Source organism: Mus caroli, chromosome 10 (assembly GCF_900094665.2).
Source record: "Mus caroli chromosome 10, CAROLI_EIJ_v1.1, whole genome shotgun sequence".
Lineage (NCBI taxonomy): Eukaryota > Metazoa > Chordata > Mammalia > Rodentia > Muridae > Mus > Mus caroli.
Genome location: NC_034579.1, coordinates 87,676,085 through 87,694,043, shown reverse-complemented (window position 1 = coordinate 87,694,043; position 17,959 = coordinate 87,676,085). Strand labels below are relative to the sequence as shown.

At 42.4% G+C, this 17,959-nt stretch overlaps 1 protein-coding gene across 7 annotated transcripts in view; it reads left to right on the top strand.

Moving 5' to 3' along the window:
• The window catches only part of Vezt (vezatin, adherens junctions transmembrane protein), a 65,479-nt gene that overhangs the window by 36,139 nt on the left and 11,381 nt on the right, over window positions 1–17,959 (top strand). For 4 of the 7 annotated variants that reach the window (XM_021174869.1, XM_029482506.1, XM_029482509.1 and 1 more), the window contains 4 exons: window positions 2,177–2,452; window positions 5,618–5,755; window positions 8,862–9,009; window positions 14,617–14,948. In XM_021174869.1, the coding sequence (XP_021030528.1) occupies window positions 2,177–2,452; window positions 5,618–5,755; window positions 8,862–9,009; window positions 14,617–14,948 (894 nt within the window). Of the gene's footprint in view, window positions 1–2,176; window positions 2,453–5,605; window positions 5,756–8,861; window positions 9,010–14,616; window positions 14,949–17,959 lie in introns of all 7 variants that reach the window. The other 3 variants (XM_021174868.2, XM_021174870.2, XM_029482507.1) reach the window with 1 other exon arrangement.

Below are 17,959 nucleotides of genomic sequence, written 5' to 3'. Positions count from 1 at the left end.
ATAAATGAATTTAGAGATCTGCAAAGAATGAACTGTAGATGCTAAGCATTTATGGAGCTGGAGAGAAAGCTCATTTCCTAATGTTTGCCATGCAAGTTCAAGCCCAAAACTCACCACACTTTTTTTAAAAAAAGCTTGGTATGGTAGCATATGCTTGTGATATACCAGTGCTGGGGAGGCAAAGACAGGAGCTCACTGGCTCTCACTGGACAGCCCAGCATCACCTATTTGGAAAGATTACAAACAAAATACAAAATGGACTGCTTGAGATGGTGCGTGCCTGTAATCTGAGCACTCGGGAGTCAGAGTCCGGTGGATCTCTCTGAGTTTGAGGCAAGCTTGGTCTACAGAGCATGTACCAGGCCAGCTAGGGCTACACAGAGAGATCATGTCTCAGAAAAACACACAAGAGTGAAGAATGACAGCAGTAAAACCAAGGTGAGTAGCTCTTGAAGAATGGCACTTCAAGTTGACCTCTGGCCTCCCATGCATACACATAGACGTGTGCACATGCAGACTTTAATTGCTAGCCACAGTGGTATTTAATCCATAAAGGTAACTGTCAGAGCAACTACAAGATTTTGTACTTGCTTGATAGTTTGCTGTTGTCTTCATGACTGTTCTATTGCTGAGGAGATACCATGCATGACCAGGGCAACTTATAAAAAGCAGTATTTAGTTGGGACCTTGCTTACAGTTTTAGAGGGTTGGTTAATGATGATCATGGCCAGAAACAGACAGGCATGGGGCTAGAGCAGTAGCAGAGAGCTTTACATCCTGACAGTGAGACAGTGAGAAAAGAGAAACTTCAAAGCCCACCCCCAGTGACATTCTTCCTCCAACAAGGCCACACCCACTTCAATAAAGCCATGCTTCCTAAAAATTCTTCTCAATAGTTCCACTCCCTAGTGACTAACCATTCAAATGTATGAGCCTATGTGGACCATTCTCACGCAAACCACCACAGCTGTTAATGATATAAAAGTAAATGATGCTATTTTAATTTCTGGTTTTACCAGGATTGTAAATTGTCTTTGAAAGTAATGGATTTTGAAAGAAGTTAGGGCTAACATTTATTAAGAAGCATCCTCCAGACTCAGACTGGGAGGTAGTTCTGTAAGTAACATGCTTGCCACACAAGCATTGGTGCCCGAATTCAGATTCCTAGCACCCACATAGAAGTCTAAAACCTAGGTGTGCTGGTGTGCATCTGCCCTCGCAGTGAGCTGGAGGAGAGAAGCAGACCCTGAGGCGGGGATGGCCAGATGCCATAGTCAAGATAATGGGCTTTAGGTTCAGTGGAAATAAGACGGAGAGCGATGGAAGAACAAAGACACATGCGACGTGCAAGCATTATTATGTGACTGAGTCTGCCACTAACTCCCAAGTATAGCTGATGCTATTTATACATGTCCTTAGATATAGTATGCCATGTTCTTGTCCTATGTGTACACATTTCACCAAAGTGTTCACTGCTTAAAGGACATATTTTTAACCCGCTAGATTCATAACCAACAAAAATAAAAATTTTATGCATACTTTTATTTTCAGTAATGAAGTGCAGAAGTGCAAGCAAGGCTTGCCTGTTTCATGATCTATGGCAAGAATGTTTTTTCAAGTTAGCGATGATTATTAAATTGGATGACTATCCAGTTACCAACTATGTTTTATTATAGCTGTTTTGACTTTGATCTTTTTGAGACAAGGTTTTATTCTGTAGCCTGCATAGACTCAGCCTCCTAAGTGCTTGGATTGTAGGCATGCACCATCATGCCTTCAAGTCAGGCATAGAATGGTTTCTGTGTACGATAGGGTTTTGTGCAAATGTCTTTAGGCCAAACAAACCCAAAATATCTCTGAGATACTGTTTTTACTTTTAAATCTATAAAATGGTGTTTTTTAATCTATAATTTACATATTAGATATCATACTTTCTAAAACAGTTGTAGAACACACTTCTTTCCAACATCCTTTACCTAAGTTCACCAGCTGAAATGTTAATACCTAGGTAGCAGCATCTAATGTGCTAGGTGTTTAAAGCTATCCCACAGCTCCCTATTGCATGTCACATTGACACAATATGGCTTCACGAAGAAGCTAGCTCTTTGCTTTAATCGGCTGAATTCCATTACTGCTTTCTCGTCTGATGGCCTTTCCTTGGTTTCTGTGTTCGTAGGGATGTCTCGCTGCTGTTTGCCTTCATTAGTTTGCTCATCATGTTTCCCACGTGCTGGATTGTGTCCTCCTGGCTGGTGTGGGGAATAATTCTATTGCTTTACTTGTTCATACGAGTTTTGAAATTATGGAGGACAGCCAAACTGCAAATGACTCTGAAAAAATATAGGGTTCGTTTGGAAGACATGGCAGCCAATAGCCGAGCCTTCACCAACCTTGTGAGAAAATCACTGCGTCTCATCCAAGAAACTGAAGTCATTTCCAGAGGATTTACTCTGTGAGTTAATTTCTCACTTTCTCTTTTAAAGGATACTGTACTGCTATTTACTCTAAGGAGAATGTCATCCGTTTTTGTGTTACAGTTATGTCAGAAGTCCACATCGTCCATTAGTGAAGCGATAGGGTCACTATATATTAGAAGGCTGTAAAGTAGGGTTCTGCTTACCTGCTTGCATCCAGGTTTTATGAAAAAATGTTTTGTGAATCATGGTTGCTTTGATCAATTGCTATGTGACTGAGACAGTGAGGGTGTTTAAGACTAATGCAGTGGAGCCCATGTCTGCTTCCTTTGTTCCCTATCAAAAGACCTCATTGCCCAGTTCACACTATAGATGTACCTGACACAAGCTCACTTTAAAATGTAAGCATACATTAATAACACTCCCTGGCTGACCATTAGCAGCTGCTGTTGCACGTTCCCATGGGGAACTAAATATTGAGCAGTCTAAGCTGTCAGTGTTTACGCTGCAGGATATATACTGGATACTTCCTGAAAGGGGAATGCAGGGCTAGGGTGATGGCTCAGCAGGTAAGAACACTTGTGCAAGCATGAGGACTTGGGTTCACATCCCCACCACCTATATAAAAAGCCAGGCATGGCCACATGATGGAGCTGTAACTGCAGTACTATAGAGGAGTGGTCAGGAATGTTGTTGAGACTTACTGACCACTGGCCTGGTTCTAGATTCCGTGATAGAACCTGTCTCAAGAGAGTAGTGTCATGAAAGTGCAGGGCATGTGGCCTCCTGAGTACACTGGCATCTATACCTATATAAATATATACATGTGCATATACCACATAGCACATATAGAGGACAGGGGGTTGCACTCATTAGGGACAAGCTATGTCCCATATGCTATGCTAATCATTTTTGCATACAATTCAATTATTCAGTTGTTCATATCCATCACCTCTGACTTTAGAAGCCCATTTTCAGTACACTAGACTACCTACTAAACATTCACAGATGGCAGGTAGACTGTAGTATATTTCATAATTTATTAAGATATTTTAATTAACACATATCAATTACATAGTGAGCTTTGCTTTGACATTCTTATACATGTACATGATATATTTCAATCATGTTGACCCCTGTCACCTCCTTCTCGCTATAAAACGTTTTTCTGTGGCTCTGCCCTGGGTTCGTGCTTCCTCTTACCAAAAAAGCTCTGTCTGGAAGTCAGAGTGGAGGAGTGGAGAAATGTATAGGAGTCATAGTGCTCTCCTGCTCCTTAGAACAATCCTGGGAGGATAGATGAGTCTGTTAGGCTTTTGTCGCTGTGAAGAGTCACCATGATGAAAGCAACTCTTAGAAAGGAAAATGTTTAATTGGGGCTGGCTTCCAGTTCAGAGGTTCAGTCCCTTATTGTCATGGCTGGAAACATGATGGCACAGGGGCAGGCATGGTTCTGGAGAAGGAGCTGAGAGTTCTATAGTGACCCTCAGGTAGCAGAAGTAACTGCCATACTAGGCCTAGCTTGAGCTTCTGAGAACTCAACGACCAACCCCAGTAATACACCTCCTCCTACAAAGCCACACCCACTCCAGCAAGGCCACCCCTCCTAACAGCGCCACTTCCTATGGTCCTGTGGCAGCCATTTTTATTCAAACCACCACAATGACATTGAAGAATTTCATGCCTTCTGCCGATGGGTACAAAGCAAAACAACCCTGTGTATATTGATTTTATTCTTCTATTCGGTTAGATCCAATTCTTACCATTTGATAGCAATTTTTAAGTTGTTTGTCAAATTTTAAAAACTAAAAGGTCACACTTAAGTAATATCTCCTTCTCGTTGTTGACTTACTTACACAGCGTCTTATTGAGAGGCCTGAGTGATGAGTGGCTATGAGCCCAGCCAGTGCTTAGACATGTATACCAGATGCTGGGACTTGTCAGGTTTCTGACTTTTACCCATATCATGGACTTAACATGACAAGGTAAAGTAGGCCATTAAGCACGGTTCACCCTGGTTATGCTCTTATACTGTACGGTGGCCTGTGGGTAAAGAGAGTTGGAAGACATCACCTCAGTCTGTCCATCTAACTGGACAGTGGACAGAAAGTCACAGAGGATAATCAGCCTTGCCTCCCAGCATCTCAGAAATATTTCAGCCTGTAAAATTGGACGGAGCACAAAGCCTGCGGCTTCACACTGAAACCAGGAGTGGTCTGCTTCTGTCTCCCTGATTCCTTAATGGCAAATAATTTAACCTTTCTTTTCCTGTGTTTCCTTACTTAAAATTAAGCCTGTCTGTCTTTGTCCATATCTCTTAGTTTGGTTTTACATTGTAAAACTTCTACTTCAGTGTCTGTGTGGTTTTATGAAGAAGACACACAAATGACGACAGTTTTGTCTTGCTATTGGAGGAGGTTACTGCCTAGAATAACTGGCAGCATTTAGCCTTACTAACGCTCAGTCGTAGAGCAACACATTCCAACACATCACTGTTGCACATGCTTTCCGCTGGCCAGGCTAAGGAAAGCCCATGAACTGTGAGAGCGTGAGCGCACTGGCCCGGCGCACAGTAACCGTCCTTTGCCTTTCTGTTTGCATCCCCTGTTGGCCACTGGTCCTGCTACCTCTCTGCGCCTCTCCTTCACTGTGGTAGGTAAGTGCCAGTGGCAGCAGGTGGGTGACGAACTTTACCCTACGCTTCTGAATGTACAGGACATATTCATATGCAGTCATTCGTTGCTCTGTACATGTGACCAGACAAGTGATTCATGAACAGGATGTAAATGCGTAGTGAGCATGACATAGTGGTGATAATTAGCCCTTCATACAGCCTGTTGATACTGGCTTTGAAATCTGTAAAGTAGTTCTACTGTAGTGTACTTTAGCAGGTAGAGTATCTTTATGTAGAAATCTATACATTCTACTTAAACATTCCTCATTTCCATCTCAAATAAACTTTTCTCTATATTTGACTAAATATTCCTTGAGATTTTACATTTTTCAGTTGATACTCTTTGTTTCATTTGTGTGTTCTAGTGGCTTTGTATGTATCAAAAGGAGGGGACACAATATGAGATACTTATAGTAATTTTAAGAAAGAAATTGTTTCTAACTGTAATAGAATTGTGGATTTAGGAAACACAAACTTTAGGACACCTGTACAGTTGTATCACATTTTACTTTTCAAGTTTGCTTGACAGGGTCAGTGCTGCTTGCTCATTTAATAAGGCTGCACAGCATCCCGGCCAGCATCTCATCGGCCTTCGGAAAGCCGTCTACAGGACCGTAAGAGCCAACTTTCAAGCCGCAAGGCTAGCTACCCTGTACATGCTGAAAAAATATCCTTTTGTCTCCGTGTGAGGCTAACAGTGTTTCCAACACCCTGAATGACATGTTACGCTTGCATCTGAGAATGAACTATGCGTTGAGATTGCCTAGTCCATATCTGAGTTTCTCTTCACCTCTGTTTTAAAACTGGAAGTGCGTGCAGGGGAATGAGAGTGGCCGACAGGAAGAGGTCCTGCCTGTGGATGGGTCATTACAGCAGGGAAAGCTTCTCAAAATCTCTGTCTTCACTGGTCTACAGAAAGAGGTCAAAGAGCTTGGCTTTGTTAGATGAGACCCTTTCATTAAGAAAACGAGCAAATGTGGCAAATTTGTGTCCTGACATGGCAATGACCTTGTAACAGGAAATCCTTCCCCTTTCAAAGAAGATCAGCGCTGGATTGCCTAAGTTCAAATGTTGGCTGTATCACTTTTTACTGCATCGGTGACTCTAATTAATTTAAGCTAATTTCTTCTTCTCTGCTTTAGGCAGTAATCTCATACTTAGTAAATTAAGATTCATAAATCTGTTAAACTATGGGTAAATAGAAGATTAAAAAACTACTCTGAGCCGGGCAGTGGTGGCACACGCCTTTAATCCCAGCAGAGGCAGAGGCAGGCAGATTTCTGAGTTCGAGGCCAGCCTAGTCTACAAAGTGAGTTCCAGGACAGCCAGGGCTACACAGAGAAACCCTGTCTCAAACAAAACAAAACAAAACAAAAAAACAAAAACAAAAACAAACAAAAAAACTACTCTGTCTTCTCCGGGGTGCTGGGTACTGACCAATGTAGTGTTTAGTGCTTACATGTGCCATATGTTTTAGTACTGCGTGCTTCACACAAACCCTCCTGGCTGAATTTTAACTCTACTTTATGAAAACCAAAAGGGAAAAGAGATTTATAATTCAAATCATATATATATGTGTATGTATGTGTGTGTGTATATATGTGTATACACACACATACGTACACATATACATATGTATGTATATATATATATATATATATATATATATACATATATATGTAAGTGTGATCTCTTTGGAAGTAAAGAGAAAACAATTTAATTCTCATGGAGAACTTGCCTGTCTACTTTCTCTACTGCTTAAAATGTCTGCAGCTATGTGTCAGATACTCTTCCAGGTGTTAAAGAGACAAAGCACAAACATAAACTACCACTTCTGAGGACTTTTGAATGTGATCAATAAATAAGCCAGCATTCACAATGCAATATAAATGCTCAGGGAGTCTCCCAACATAGTAGGCCAGCACATTTGACCCGGTGGGATTAAAGAAGGCTTTCACATGAATTGGGCCTCCAAGGATGAATAGGAATTGATCCTGAGAATACGGGCCTGTATTACAGATACCAAGATGCAAAAGAACATGGAAAGAGCTAGACACAGTGGCACAAACCTTTAATCCCAGCAGAGGTAGGTAGATCTCTGAGTTCGAAGTCAGCCTGGTCCACAAACTGAGACTGCAGGGCTACACAGAGAAGCCCTCTATGGAAACAAACAAACAAAGAGAATATGGAAAGAACTGACTTGATAGTGGCTTAGGAACTCCATCCAAGTAGGTAATCATTCGGTGAGTTTTTCTTGAACACAAATACAGTGCTAGACCACCCTCTAGTACTATCACTAGCTTGTTGTTGTTATGTGCGTAGAGACAGTGCATGCCCCAGAACATAACTTCAGAGTAGGGAGAAGGAGAGAAAGGGCTTGCGCCAGTCAGGTTTTTGCAGTGCTAAGCACCTAGCAGTGAGCAGGGGAACCACACTTGTTCCAGTGACGCTTACTTTCTTCTAGTAGAGGAGATGATAAAAAAATGCGCAGTTAAGATTTGCAGATATGCCAGGCAGTGGTGGCACATGCCTTTAATCCCAGCACTCAGGTGACAGAGGTAAGCAGAATCTCTGAGTCTCTGAGTTTGAGCCCAACCTGGTCTACAGAGTGAATTCCATGACAGTTGGGGCTATACAGGGAAACCCTCTCTCAGAAAAAAAAAAACAAAAACAACAAAAAAAAGGAGGGGGGTGTTTTGCTTCATATGCTTAAACATGAAGAAGGTTATGCAGAACTTGAGGGTTTTGATACAAATTCTCTGGACTTTCACCGTAGCTAGATGAATTGAGCACCCAAGATGTGGTGTCCGTGTACAAAGCTCCTGGTAAATTAACTCATGCATGAGCTCCCACTGGAAAAGAACAGACTGTTAAAAGCCAGACAAGATCGCACAGAAAATAAGATATCCTAGAAGAAGCTGGAAACACACACAGTATGACACAGAAATAGATTCAGCATAAATGCAAATAAAAGGGAGGGAGCGAGGGTTGAAAAGAAAAAGATAAATAGGCAACATTATAAGATGACTCCAGCCAGTGCTGAGGCTGAAGCAGGCTTATTTCTTTTTTATATCATTCTAGGTATGTACAAAGAATATGGTCAGTCCTAAGGCTTAGATAGGGTAGTTAAGGAAAAAACAAAGCATAAACAAAGGTCTTATGATTACTGCATTCAGGCTCTTAACAAGACCCAGCAAGATACAAAGAACACATTCTTCAACTGTATTCACCTTGGTCTACTTCCATGCACAGTGTCAGATTCCTGCCAAATTCCTAGGAGTGGCCCCAAACGTTCTCCACCCAGGAAGATAAAGAAAACGGGTCAGTGAAACAAGCTAGAGCTGGCAGGTGCTAACTAACTTCAGTCTGGGATTCTTTGGGCTGAGGGGCCCTGAGCCACTGCACAACAAAGGCCATTCTACAGCTTTAGAAGCGCTTTAGCCACGGCAGGCCTGCTCTTATGTGTTTTTATTGCTTTCAGAATAACAAGAACTTTATGGAATACACTGAAGAGGGCAGTGGGCTAGGCAGTAACTGGAGTACTGCTGCCTACTGTGAGCTACTTAAACAAGACACTTTATTTAAAGTATCCCATAAGATGCCGGAATGTTACATCGCTATGTGAGACCTTACTATTCATTTCTTTAAAATAACTGATACAAATCTTCTGTCTGTGCTCAAAATAAAATTAGTAAATATGATGTTTGGGTATTTTTGGCTATCTTAAATGTGCTAATGAAGAGGTGCTGTTGACGGCCTTAACCTAATTTAACCTACCCCCTGAACTCTGAGAGTGACAATGTCACCAACTACATCTGTGTGGTACCTTTTAAGGAGCTGGGGCTTGGACTCAGTGAAGACCAGATCTCAGAAGAGGAAGCTCGTAACCTGACAGATGGCTTCAGCCTGCCTGCCTTGAAGGTAACCAGCCCTCTTAGGAGGAAGGATGAGGAGTCCACAAGACTGAGTGTGCACATGGCCTGTGCCATTGCTCCCCGACACAGGCGGGGCTCCTGCTCCCCTTCCACGCCACCAAACGCCATGTGCTTTAGGTGTCATGACACTGGCGTGAAGAGCTGAGAGATCATACAAATTGGTGAAGAGATCCTTGCAGTTTGGTATCCTTGTTCTTAATTTAAAAGACCATAGAGTATATTTAGAAATAAGTGGATTACTTGACAGGAAGCCCTAGTTAGTGAGTTTGTTTCAACAAACCTGAGCAACACACTTAATATGTATATCTTTCTTTATAAAGTCCCCACAATTTTTCTTCATACCTTAGGAAATAATTTTCTCACTAGAAGCAGCTATGTGAAAGAATATAATTGACAATATAAAAGTTAAATTTCAAGCTTCCAATACTTGAAGTGAAATAAGGAAAAGTAGGATAACTTCAGTTCTTTGTATAGAAGGAGCACTAAGGTAACTAAAGCTTACAAAGGTAAGAGTTGGGCTCGATGACAGAGTGTGTGCCCTAATATGCATGAGGCCATTGGTTCCATCCCAGCACCAGAAATGGAGTCAAGCAAACAAAAAGAACAAGCAGAAGCTAAGCAGGATACACAAACTGGTCAGTCTCAGAGCAGAACAAAGCAGCCCATGCAGGAGACCTACCTCTTCGTTATACTCTTGAAAAAAGTACAAATAGAGATACCAAGTGTTTTAAAAAGGAAGTCGATTATTATCAACTTCATTACCAATGATATTATCAATGATAACTTTATTATCAATGAAGATTCAAGGAGAACTCAAATACAGGTGGTGACAGCATACACCTGACAAATGAATCCAAGTCTTCACAAAAGTGGATAACTGTAACCCAGAAATTTCCCTCTTACTAACTAGTGAGGATGAATCCCATACATCAAAAGTATGCTAGAAGCAAATTACAGTTCAGCCCTGGAGCATCAGTAGTGACATACCCTGAAAACACTTCATAAACTGCTTTCTTGATGGCCATGTCAGGGGTGTTTGATTGGTTGGGTTGGTTTTGGTTTTGTGAAAATGTATTTCTCTGCTGTGTACCCCTGGCTGTCCTGGAAATCTATAGAATGGGCTGGTCTCGAACTCAGAGATCTGCCTGCTTCTGCCTCCCAAGTGCAAGTATTTAGTAAATTTATGAGCCTCCACTCCCTGGCTGTGGCCATAGAAACATTAACGAGAACAAATAATGGGGGGAACCTAAGGCAAGTCATAAAAGCTTCCCATCATGCCAGCACTCAGGAGGCTGGTGTGGAGCCCAGCTGGAGGCAGCCTGCATTGCATGCAGAGCATGACCCTGTTTTAGCAGTCAGTTTCCAGGTGCCTTATTTACCCTTTGTGTTTAGCAGGCTCCATGGAGATAGCAGGTTCTCTTTGAAACTGCCCCCGATAACCATGCAGTTCCCATGTTTACCAAGATACATTTTATGTTGAGATATGTATCTTTTTTCTATTTTTACATAGTACTATTTTGTTTTATTTATTTACATTTCAAATGTTGCCCCCTTCCTAGTCCACCCTCCAAGAGTTCTTCACCCCATCCTCCCTTGTTTCTGAGAGGGTACCCCTCCCACCTCCCTTCCTATCCACTCTCACCTCACCCTCCCTCACATCCCCCTTCCCTGGGGCATCAAGTCTCTATAGAAGCATCTGTCTCCCACTGAGGCCAGACAAAGCAGTCCTCTGCTGCTATATGCCAGGGGCCACAGACCACCCCCAGTATGCTTTTTGGTTGGTGGCTCAGTCTCTGGGAGCTCCCAGGGGTCCAGGTTAGTTGATACTTTTGTTCTTCCAATGGGGTTGTGATCTCCTTTAGCTCCTTCAATCCTTCCAATAACTTTTCCATAAGGGTCCTCGACCTCAGTCCAATGGTTAGCTGTGAGTATACGCATCTGTCTCAGTCAGCTGCTGGTAGAGCCTCTCAGAGGACAGCCATCCTAGGCTCCTGTCTGCAAGCACAACGTTGCATCAGAAATAGTCAGGATTTGGTGCCCACCCATGAGATGGATCCCAATTTGGGCTAGTTACTGGATAGCCTTTCCTTCAATCTCTGCTCCATTTTTGTCCTTGCATTTCTTTTAGACAAAAACAATCCTGCTTCAAAACTTTTGAGTGTAGACCCCATCCCTCCACTGGGGACCCTGTCTTTCTACTAGAGATGGTTTCTTCAAGTTCTGTCTCCCCACTGTTGGGCATTTCAGCTAATGTCATTGTCATTGAGTCCTGGGAGCCTCTCACATCCCAGGCCTCTGGGACTTTCTCAAGGTCCCGCTCCCCACCCCTACCCACTGCAGCTGCAGCTTCCATTTATTCTCTGGGCCCTCTGGGCTTCTCTTTCTGTCTCCCCAATACCTGATCCTGCCCCCCCTTTCCCCTCCCCCTGCCTCCCTTCTTACCGTCTGTGAGTTATACCATGGGTAATCTGTACTTTTTTGGCTTAATACCAACTTATCAGTGAGTCCACACCATGCATGTCCTTTTGGGTCTGAGTTACCTCACTCAGGATGATATTTTCTAGTTCCATCCATTTGCCTCCAGTTCATGATGTCCTCATTTTTAATAGCTGAATGTTTTTTGGAAGTGGGAACTATGATAGAATAAAGGAGTGGCTGCATAGGTTGTAGCAGATCTGCATACCAAACCTTTGCACATCCGCTGTATCTTGCTTGCAAAGACTTCGGAACAATGTCTGCTTCCTCTGCAGTATTCACGTACATGGTTCCAAATCAGCTGGGACTTTGTTTTTAGGAGGGGGAAGAGTAGGAGAAAAGTCTAATAATGTTCACTTAAGGGAAAGAACACTGATCAATTCCTTTTATTTCCAGGTTAATGCTCAGGACCATGCTTTTACTCTATAAGGGAACAAAGTCTTTTTGAAAGAGTAAATTGAGATATTTTTAGTTAAGCAGAAGTGAATTTATATCTTAACCTGGACTCGAGTTTTGTCTTAAATATAAACTATTCTTTAAACTTATCTCATTTTTTTTTTTTAGAAAAAACAAGGTTGTAAAACCACAACTGCTTTTTTAAAGTGTTAAATTAAATGAGAAGATTCTCAAAATGTCTAAAGTAGAGCTGGTTGCTTAAAGGGTCCTTAAAAACAGTCATTGCTTCTTGTTTGTGTGTTATATAGATACTTATGTAAGTTCACAGGCTATGTGTTTTCCTTTTAAATTTTATTTTATGTATATGAATATCTTGTCTGCATGTGTATCTGTGCAATGTGTGTGTATATATGTGTGTGTATATATATACAAATATATGTGTACAGTATATATAATATATCTCCACAAGTCAGAAGAAAGTATCAGACCGCCCATACCCTGACTTGACTTCGGTTCCCAGCACCACATATAAGCCATTGTGTGAAGCTGGAATCGAATCGAGAGCCATCTGTAAGAGCAAGTGTTACTAACCACCGAATCATCTCTCCATCCTTTTCTTTGCTCCTTATTGCTAGTCTTTAAGAAGGATTCGGAGAAGCAGTTTTGATGATTTTACATCTCTTTAAGTTATTTTTGTTCAGTTGTTAAGATGTCTACTGAGTTTCCTATTTAGGTTTTAATGTAGTTTTTGTTTTTTTCCGTTTTTTAAATTAAAATGTAATTGCGTCATTTTCTCCCTTTCCTTTTCTCCTCCCCAACACCTTCCTTGTATACCACCCCCATCTCCATCTCAAAATCATGGCTTCTTTTTCTTTAGTTATTATAATGTGCATCTTTTCTTTAGTTGTTAATTATAGCATGTGTGTGAGCATGTATGCATGTGTGTGTATGTGCACATGTAAATGCCTAAATATATGAATATAACCTACTCAGTCCACTCTGCATGTATATGTGCATGTGTCTCTGTGTGTGAATGCCTAAATATATATATATATATATATATATATATATATGCCTTCAGGGCTGACCACATAGTACTGAATAAACAGCTAAGGGCCCATCTCTGGGGCAGACTCCTGCTACTGCTCTCAGCAGTTCTTAGTTTCCCGTTGTTCTTTGTCTAGGACGGAGGCCCCATGAGATTTCCTCCTCATGAGTTGTCATCTGGTGTTACACTTCTCTTGCTTTCTGCTCTATCTCTCAAGCATAAATTCACAGAGACCAGAGAGATAACTCAGTAGTTAGGAGCACATAACGTTCTTCCTGAGAACTCAAGTTCAGTCTCTTTACCCATGGTAGGCAGCTCACAACTACCTGTAACTCCAGCTCCAGGAGATCCCACAGCCTCTTCTGGCCTCCGTAGCCATTTACATTCATGAGTATAAATACACATGAGTATAAGTACACACATAGTCATTTTTTAAAAATAGGTTTGCAATTTTCATGCCAGACATGCTAATTCTTAGAACAAAGTAGTAGCCTCATTTGAACCCCAATTTATTTGTTTTTCCACTTCCTTTCCTTGAGATAAGGTCTCAAGGCTGTAGCCTTAACTAGCCTTAGAACTTGCAGAGATCTGTTTGCCTCTGCCTCCTGTATGCTGGGTTAAAGGTGTGAACCACCACAACTGCCTTGAACACTAAGTTCCCTTTTTTTTTTTTTAATCTGTGTTTGCCTGCACGTATGTCTTTGCACCACATGTGTGAAGTGCCTCTGTTCCAGGACCACCTTGAACTGGAATAACAGATGGATGTAAGCTGCCTGACATATGGTTGCTAGGAATGGAACGCAGCCCAGGTGCTATGTAAGAGCAATGCCTGCTGGTAACTGCTGAGCCATCGCTTCAGCCTCAAATTCTTGATGTGTATGTATAGGTGCACACATCCCACAGCATTCCTGTGTAAGTCAGAGGGCCACTTGTATGGCTCTCTTCTTGCACCATGTGAGTCTTGGAGATACAGCCCAAACGGTCAGGCTTCATATCTGGTACCTTTACCTGCTGAGCTATCTCATCAGCCTAAAAATCAATTTTTCCATTTCTAATAAATTTCTGAAACAGGATGTCTCTAGGTATATCCCTGGCTGTCCTAAAACTCACTGTGTAAAATAGACTGGCCTCTAACTTAACAGATCTGCCTGCTTCTGCCTCCTGAGTGCTAGTGTTACAGGCATGTACCACCATACCTGGCTTCATTTTATTATTTTAAATTATATGTGTCTGTATATACCACATGAAGTCAGAGGTATCAGTTTCCTCTGGAGTTGGAGTTACAAGCAGTTGTGAGCTGTCACATGGGTGGTGGGAAATGAACCCGGGTCCTCTGGAAGAGCACTGAGCCATGTCTCCAGCCCTCCACCCGTTCTTAGGTCATTTCTCTCTAGGATAGGTCTGTGCTGAATTACATATAGGTGTTGGCTTCTCTACTAGTATAGAACAACTACCAACTCACAGCTTATGACTGCATATTTCAGGATCGTGTCCTTGGCTGATCTTAGAGTTAGTTCAAGTTCAGATTGGTCATTATTTAGGATAATGTGAAAAGTTAAAGTCAGATTAAATTTATAGTTTGTTTTGAATATTGACATTTTTATTGATCAGTATGTTTTCAATCTCCCCCCACTCACCTTCTTGTCCCCCCACCTTCCCCCACCACCATCTTAGGTTTTGTTCCAGCTCTGGGTGGCACAGAGTTCAGAGTTCTTCAGACGCCTGGCCCTGTTACTTTCTACAGCGAATTCGCCTTCAGGGCCCTTACTCACTGCTGCACTTCTGCCTCATCATATCCTCTGTGACGTGACTCAAGGTCTACCTCATGCTCACTCTGCCTGCTTGGAAGAGCTGAAGCGCAGCTATGAGTTCTTCCGGTACTTTGAAACTCAGCACCAGTCGGTCCCCCAGCGCTTATCCAAGACTCAGCAGAAGTCGAGGGAGCTGAGCAACGTCCACACAGCAGTGCGCAGCTTACAGCTCCATCTGAAAGCACTGCTGAATGAGTAAGTTGAGAGCTGTAAGGAGTCATCACAGCAGTAAGCAACTCATTCTCAGTCCACTTGGGCTGGTCCTGTCGGCCCTAGAAAGAAGGAAGAAAGCGGCATGGGAAGGATGGTTTGTAGGCACGGGCTATCAGGATACAATGACTTCTAAGCACTACAGTTTAAGAGAAATCGTTTATAGCTTTCCCTTTTCTGGTTTCAGCAGAAAACAGATGTTCCTTATCTTTGAGAGATAAAATGGAGAGGTGTCTTAGTTTGTGTTTACTGCTGTGAACAGACACCATGACCACAGCAACTGTTATAAAGGATAACATTTAATTGGGGCTGGCTTACAGATTCAAGGTTCAGTCCATTATCGTCAAGGCAGGAGCATGGCAGCATCCAGACAGGCATGGTGTGGAAGGAGCTGAGAGTTCCAAAGGCAAACAGAAGACTGACTTCCAGGCAGCTCTGGCAAGGGTCTTAAAGCCCTTGTCACAGCTTTACACTTGTGTAACACACTTCCTCCAACAGGGCCACACCTCCTAATAGTGCCACTCCTTGGGCCAACCATATTCAAACCACCACAAGAGGATTATCATCAAAAATGAGCATCTTTTTAACCCTCTTAACATCAGACGTTAGAACTGGAACTCACAGTCTGAGGGAAGTACCTGTCAGTACTCTATAGCATTATGAAAGGTGCCACTGTATATAGCTACAGGGTAATACTTACTACTTTATAAATACATCAAAACATGTTTGGAAATATTTCTATAGCACAAAATAAACTTCTTGGCCTCAGTAAAGGGAAGTGTCCATATTTCATATTTGTTAATCCTCAGTTTACATAATACTGACATTCAGCTATCGTTTCCAAATGGCTTATACTCTGCTTTGATATACTTTTACCTCTTGTAAATATACTTCTCATCTATTTCTAAATAGAAATTTTCATATTTAAAAATGGAATAAGCCAGGTGTAGTGGGGGATTCTTTTAATCCCAGCACATGGGAGGCAGAGGCAGGTAGCTCTCTGAGTTCCAATCTAGTATGTAGAGAGTTTCAAGATAGCCAGAACTACATAGACTCTGAGAAAGAAAGGGGGGGAGAGAGAAGAAGAGAGAAAAAGAGAAGAAGAGAAGAAGAGAAAAGGAGAGGGGAGAGGGGAGGGGGAGGGGGAGAGGGAGAGGGAGAGGGAGAGGAGGAGAGGAGAGGGAGTTGAACCAAAGTAGTCATTCCCACTGAATTTTTTTCACTAAATTTCAAAAATATTGATAGAGTAGGACTAGAGCAAATGGGTGGTTAAGTTCTTGTGCTGGTAATCCAGAGGTCATTGAGATTTACGTAACTGATGAGATTGCAGGTGATAAATTTACCTGACCCATAATATCAAATCAAGAAGTAGAGAGAGAAGTGGGTAAATCAGATGTAGGAAGTGGACCAAGAGGCCTGGACTACCCAGTACTCTCACAAGGCTGACTGAGCTGGGATGAAGGGGAACAAGATACAAAGACAGCAATGGAAGCTCACAGACATTTGAGAAGATAAGTTTTACCTCAGTTCAAGGCCTTGGTGATAGGAGACTTGTGAAAGATTGGAATGGGAAAAGGGTAGAAGCTGAGGTGAGGCTATATCCCAGTGCTCAGATGGCAGGTGGATACTAACCACCAGTTCATGGCAAGCAACATGGACAGTACGGCCATTTCCACAGGAGTGGGGGCAAAGGCTGGGTTATCTGAGTGTGTCAGAAAAGGGTCTCTAGAGCAGCAGAGCTGACAGGATGAATGCACACACACATTATATATATATATTATACATTTATATTATAATGTATTTCAGATTTATTACTTATGCATGTGTCTGTGCACTTATATGCAGGTACTAACAGAGGCCAAAAGAGGGTGTTGGATGGTCTAGGGCTGGAGTTAGAAATGGTTATGAACTGTCCAGGATGGGTACTGGGGACCAATCTCCAGTACTGTAAAAGAGCACAAGTACTGTTGATCACTGAACCACCTTTCCATCCCCATGGATATAAGAGAGGTTTTCATCCATAACTCTAGTTCCAGAAGATCCAGCACCCTCCTCTGACTCTGCCAGCACTAGGCACACACCAGGGGTCCAAGACATACATGCAGGCAAAATAATCATACGTGCAAGATAAATAAATCTTCAAAGAGGGCCTTTTTTTGTTTTTTCTAAAAGACGGGTTTTAGTAGATTGGCTTATGCAGCAGGGATTAGGTAGTCCAGCAGTGGTTGTCTGCATCCTGGAGAGGCTGAGAACCTAGCTGTTCTGTCTGCGCGGCTGGGTATCTTAGCAGTCCCAGTCTGTTCTGCAAGGTTGGATATCTCAGCAGTCCCAGTCTGTCCTGCAGGCCTGAATGTTCTCTAAAGAGCTGCTGCTCCTTAGTCCACATCACAGGGCCACACATGCTGGGTTCAGATGCCACAGAAGATGCAGCAGCAGCAGCATATAGGTGTTCATCAGCTAGGAATGAAGAGGCCTCTCCCTTCATTGAGTTCTTCCTTAGAAACCCCCATCACAGACCTGAGGATCTGTCTCTTAGTTCATTCTAGATTTGATCAAGTTGACAAGAGTAACCATCATACAGAGAAAAACGAGGTTTTTTTTAGTGAATGTGTTATATTAGCCAAAACCAAGCACCCTAAAAATGTGTGGCAACAGAATCAGAAGTGGGCCAGGCATGTTGGAATACCGTAGAAAGAAGGTGGATTAAAGGGCAAGATTGCAACTCTGAGCAGGCATAGACACGTTGTTAAAAACCAGAGGCTGGAAGTGGGGATTGTGCATGGGAAATGCATGATTCTGTTTCAAAACAGGACATGCTTCATGTGGCACTGTCGCTTTAGTGTCTTAATTAGCAAGTACACTGGGTACAAATAGCATATTTGTTTCTCTCCCACTGCTGTAGAGCTCCCTCCTGTGTGGTGGGTGGAAGGGTTGGCTGTTAGGGAGTTGGTTGGTTGGTTGGTTGGTGGGTGGGTGGGTTGGTTGGTGGGTGGGTG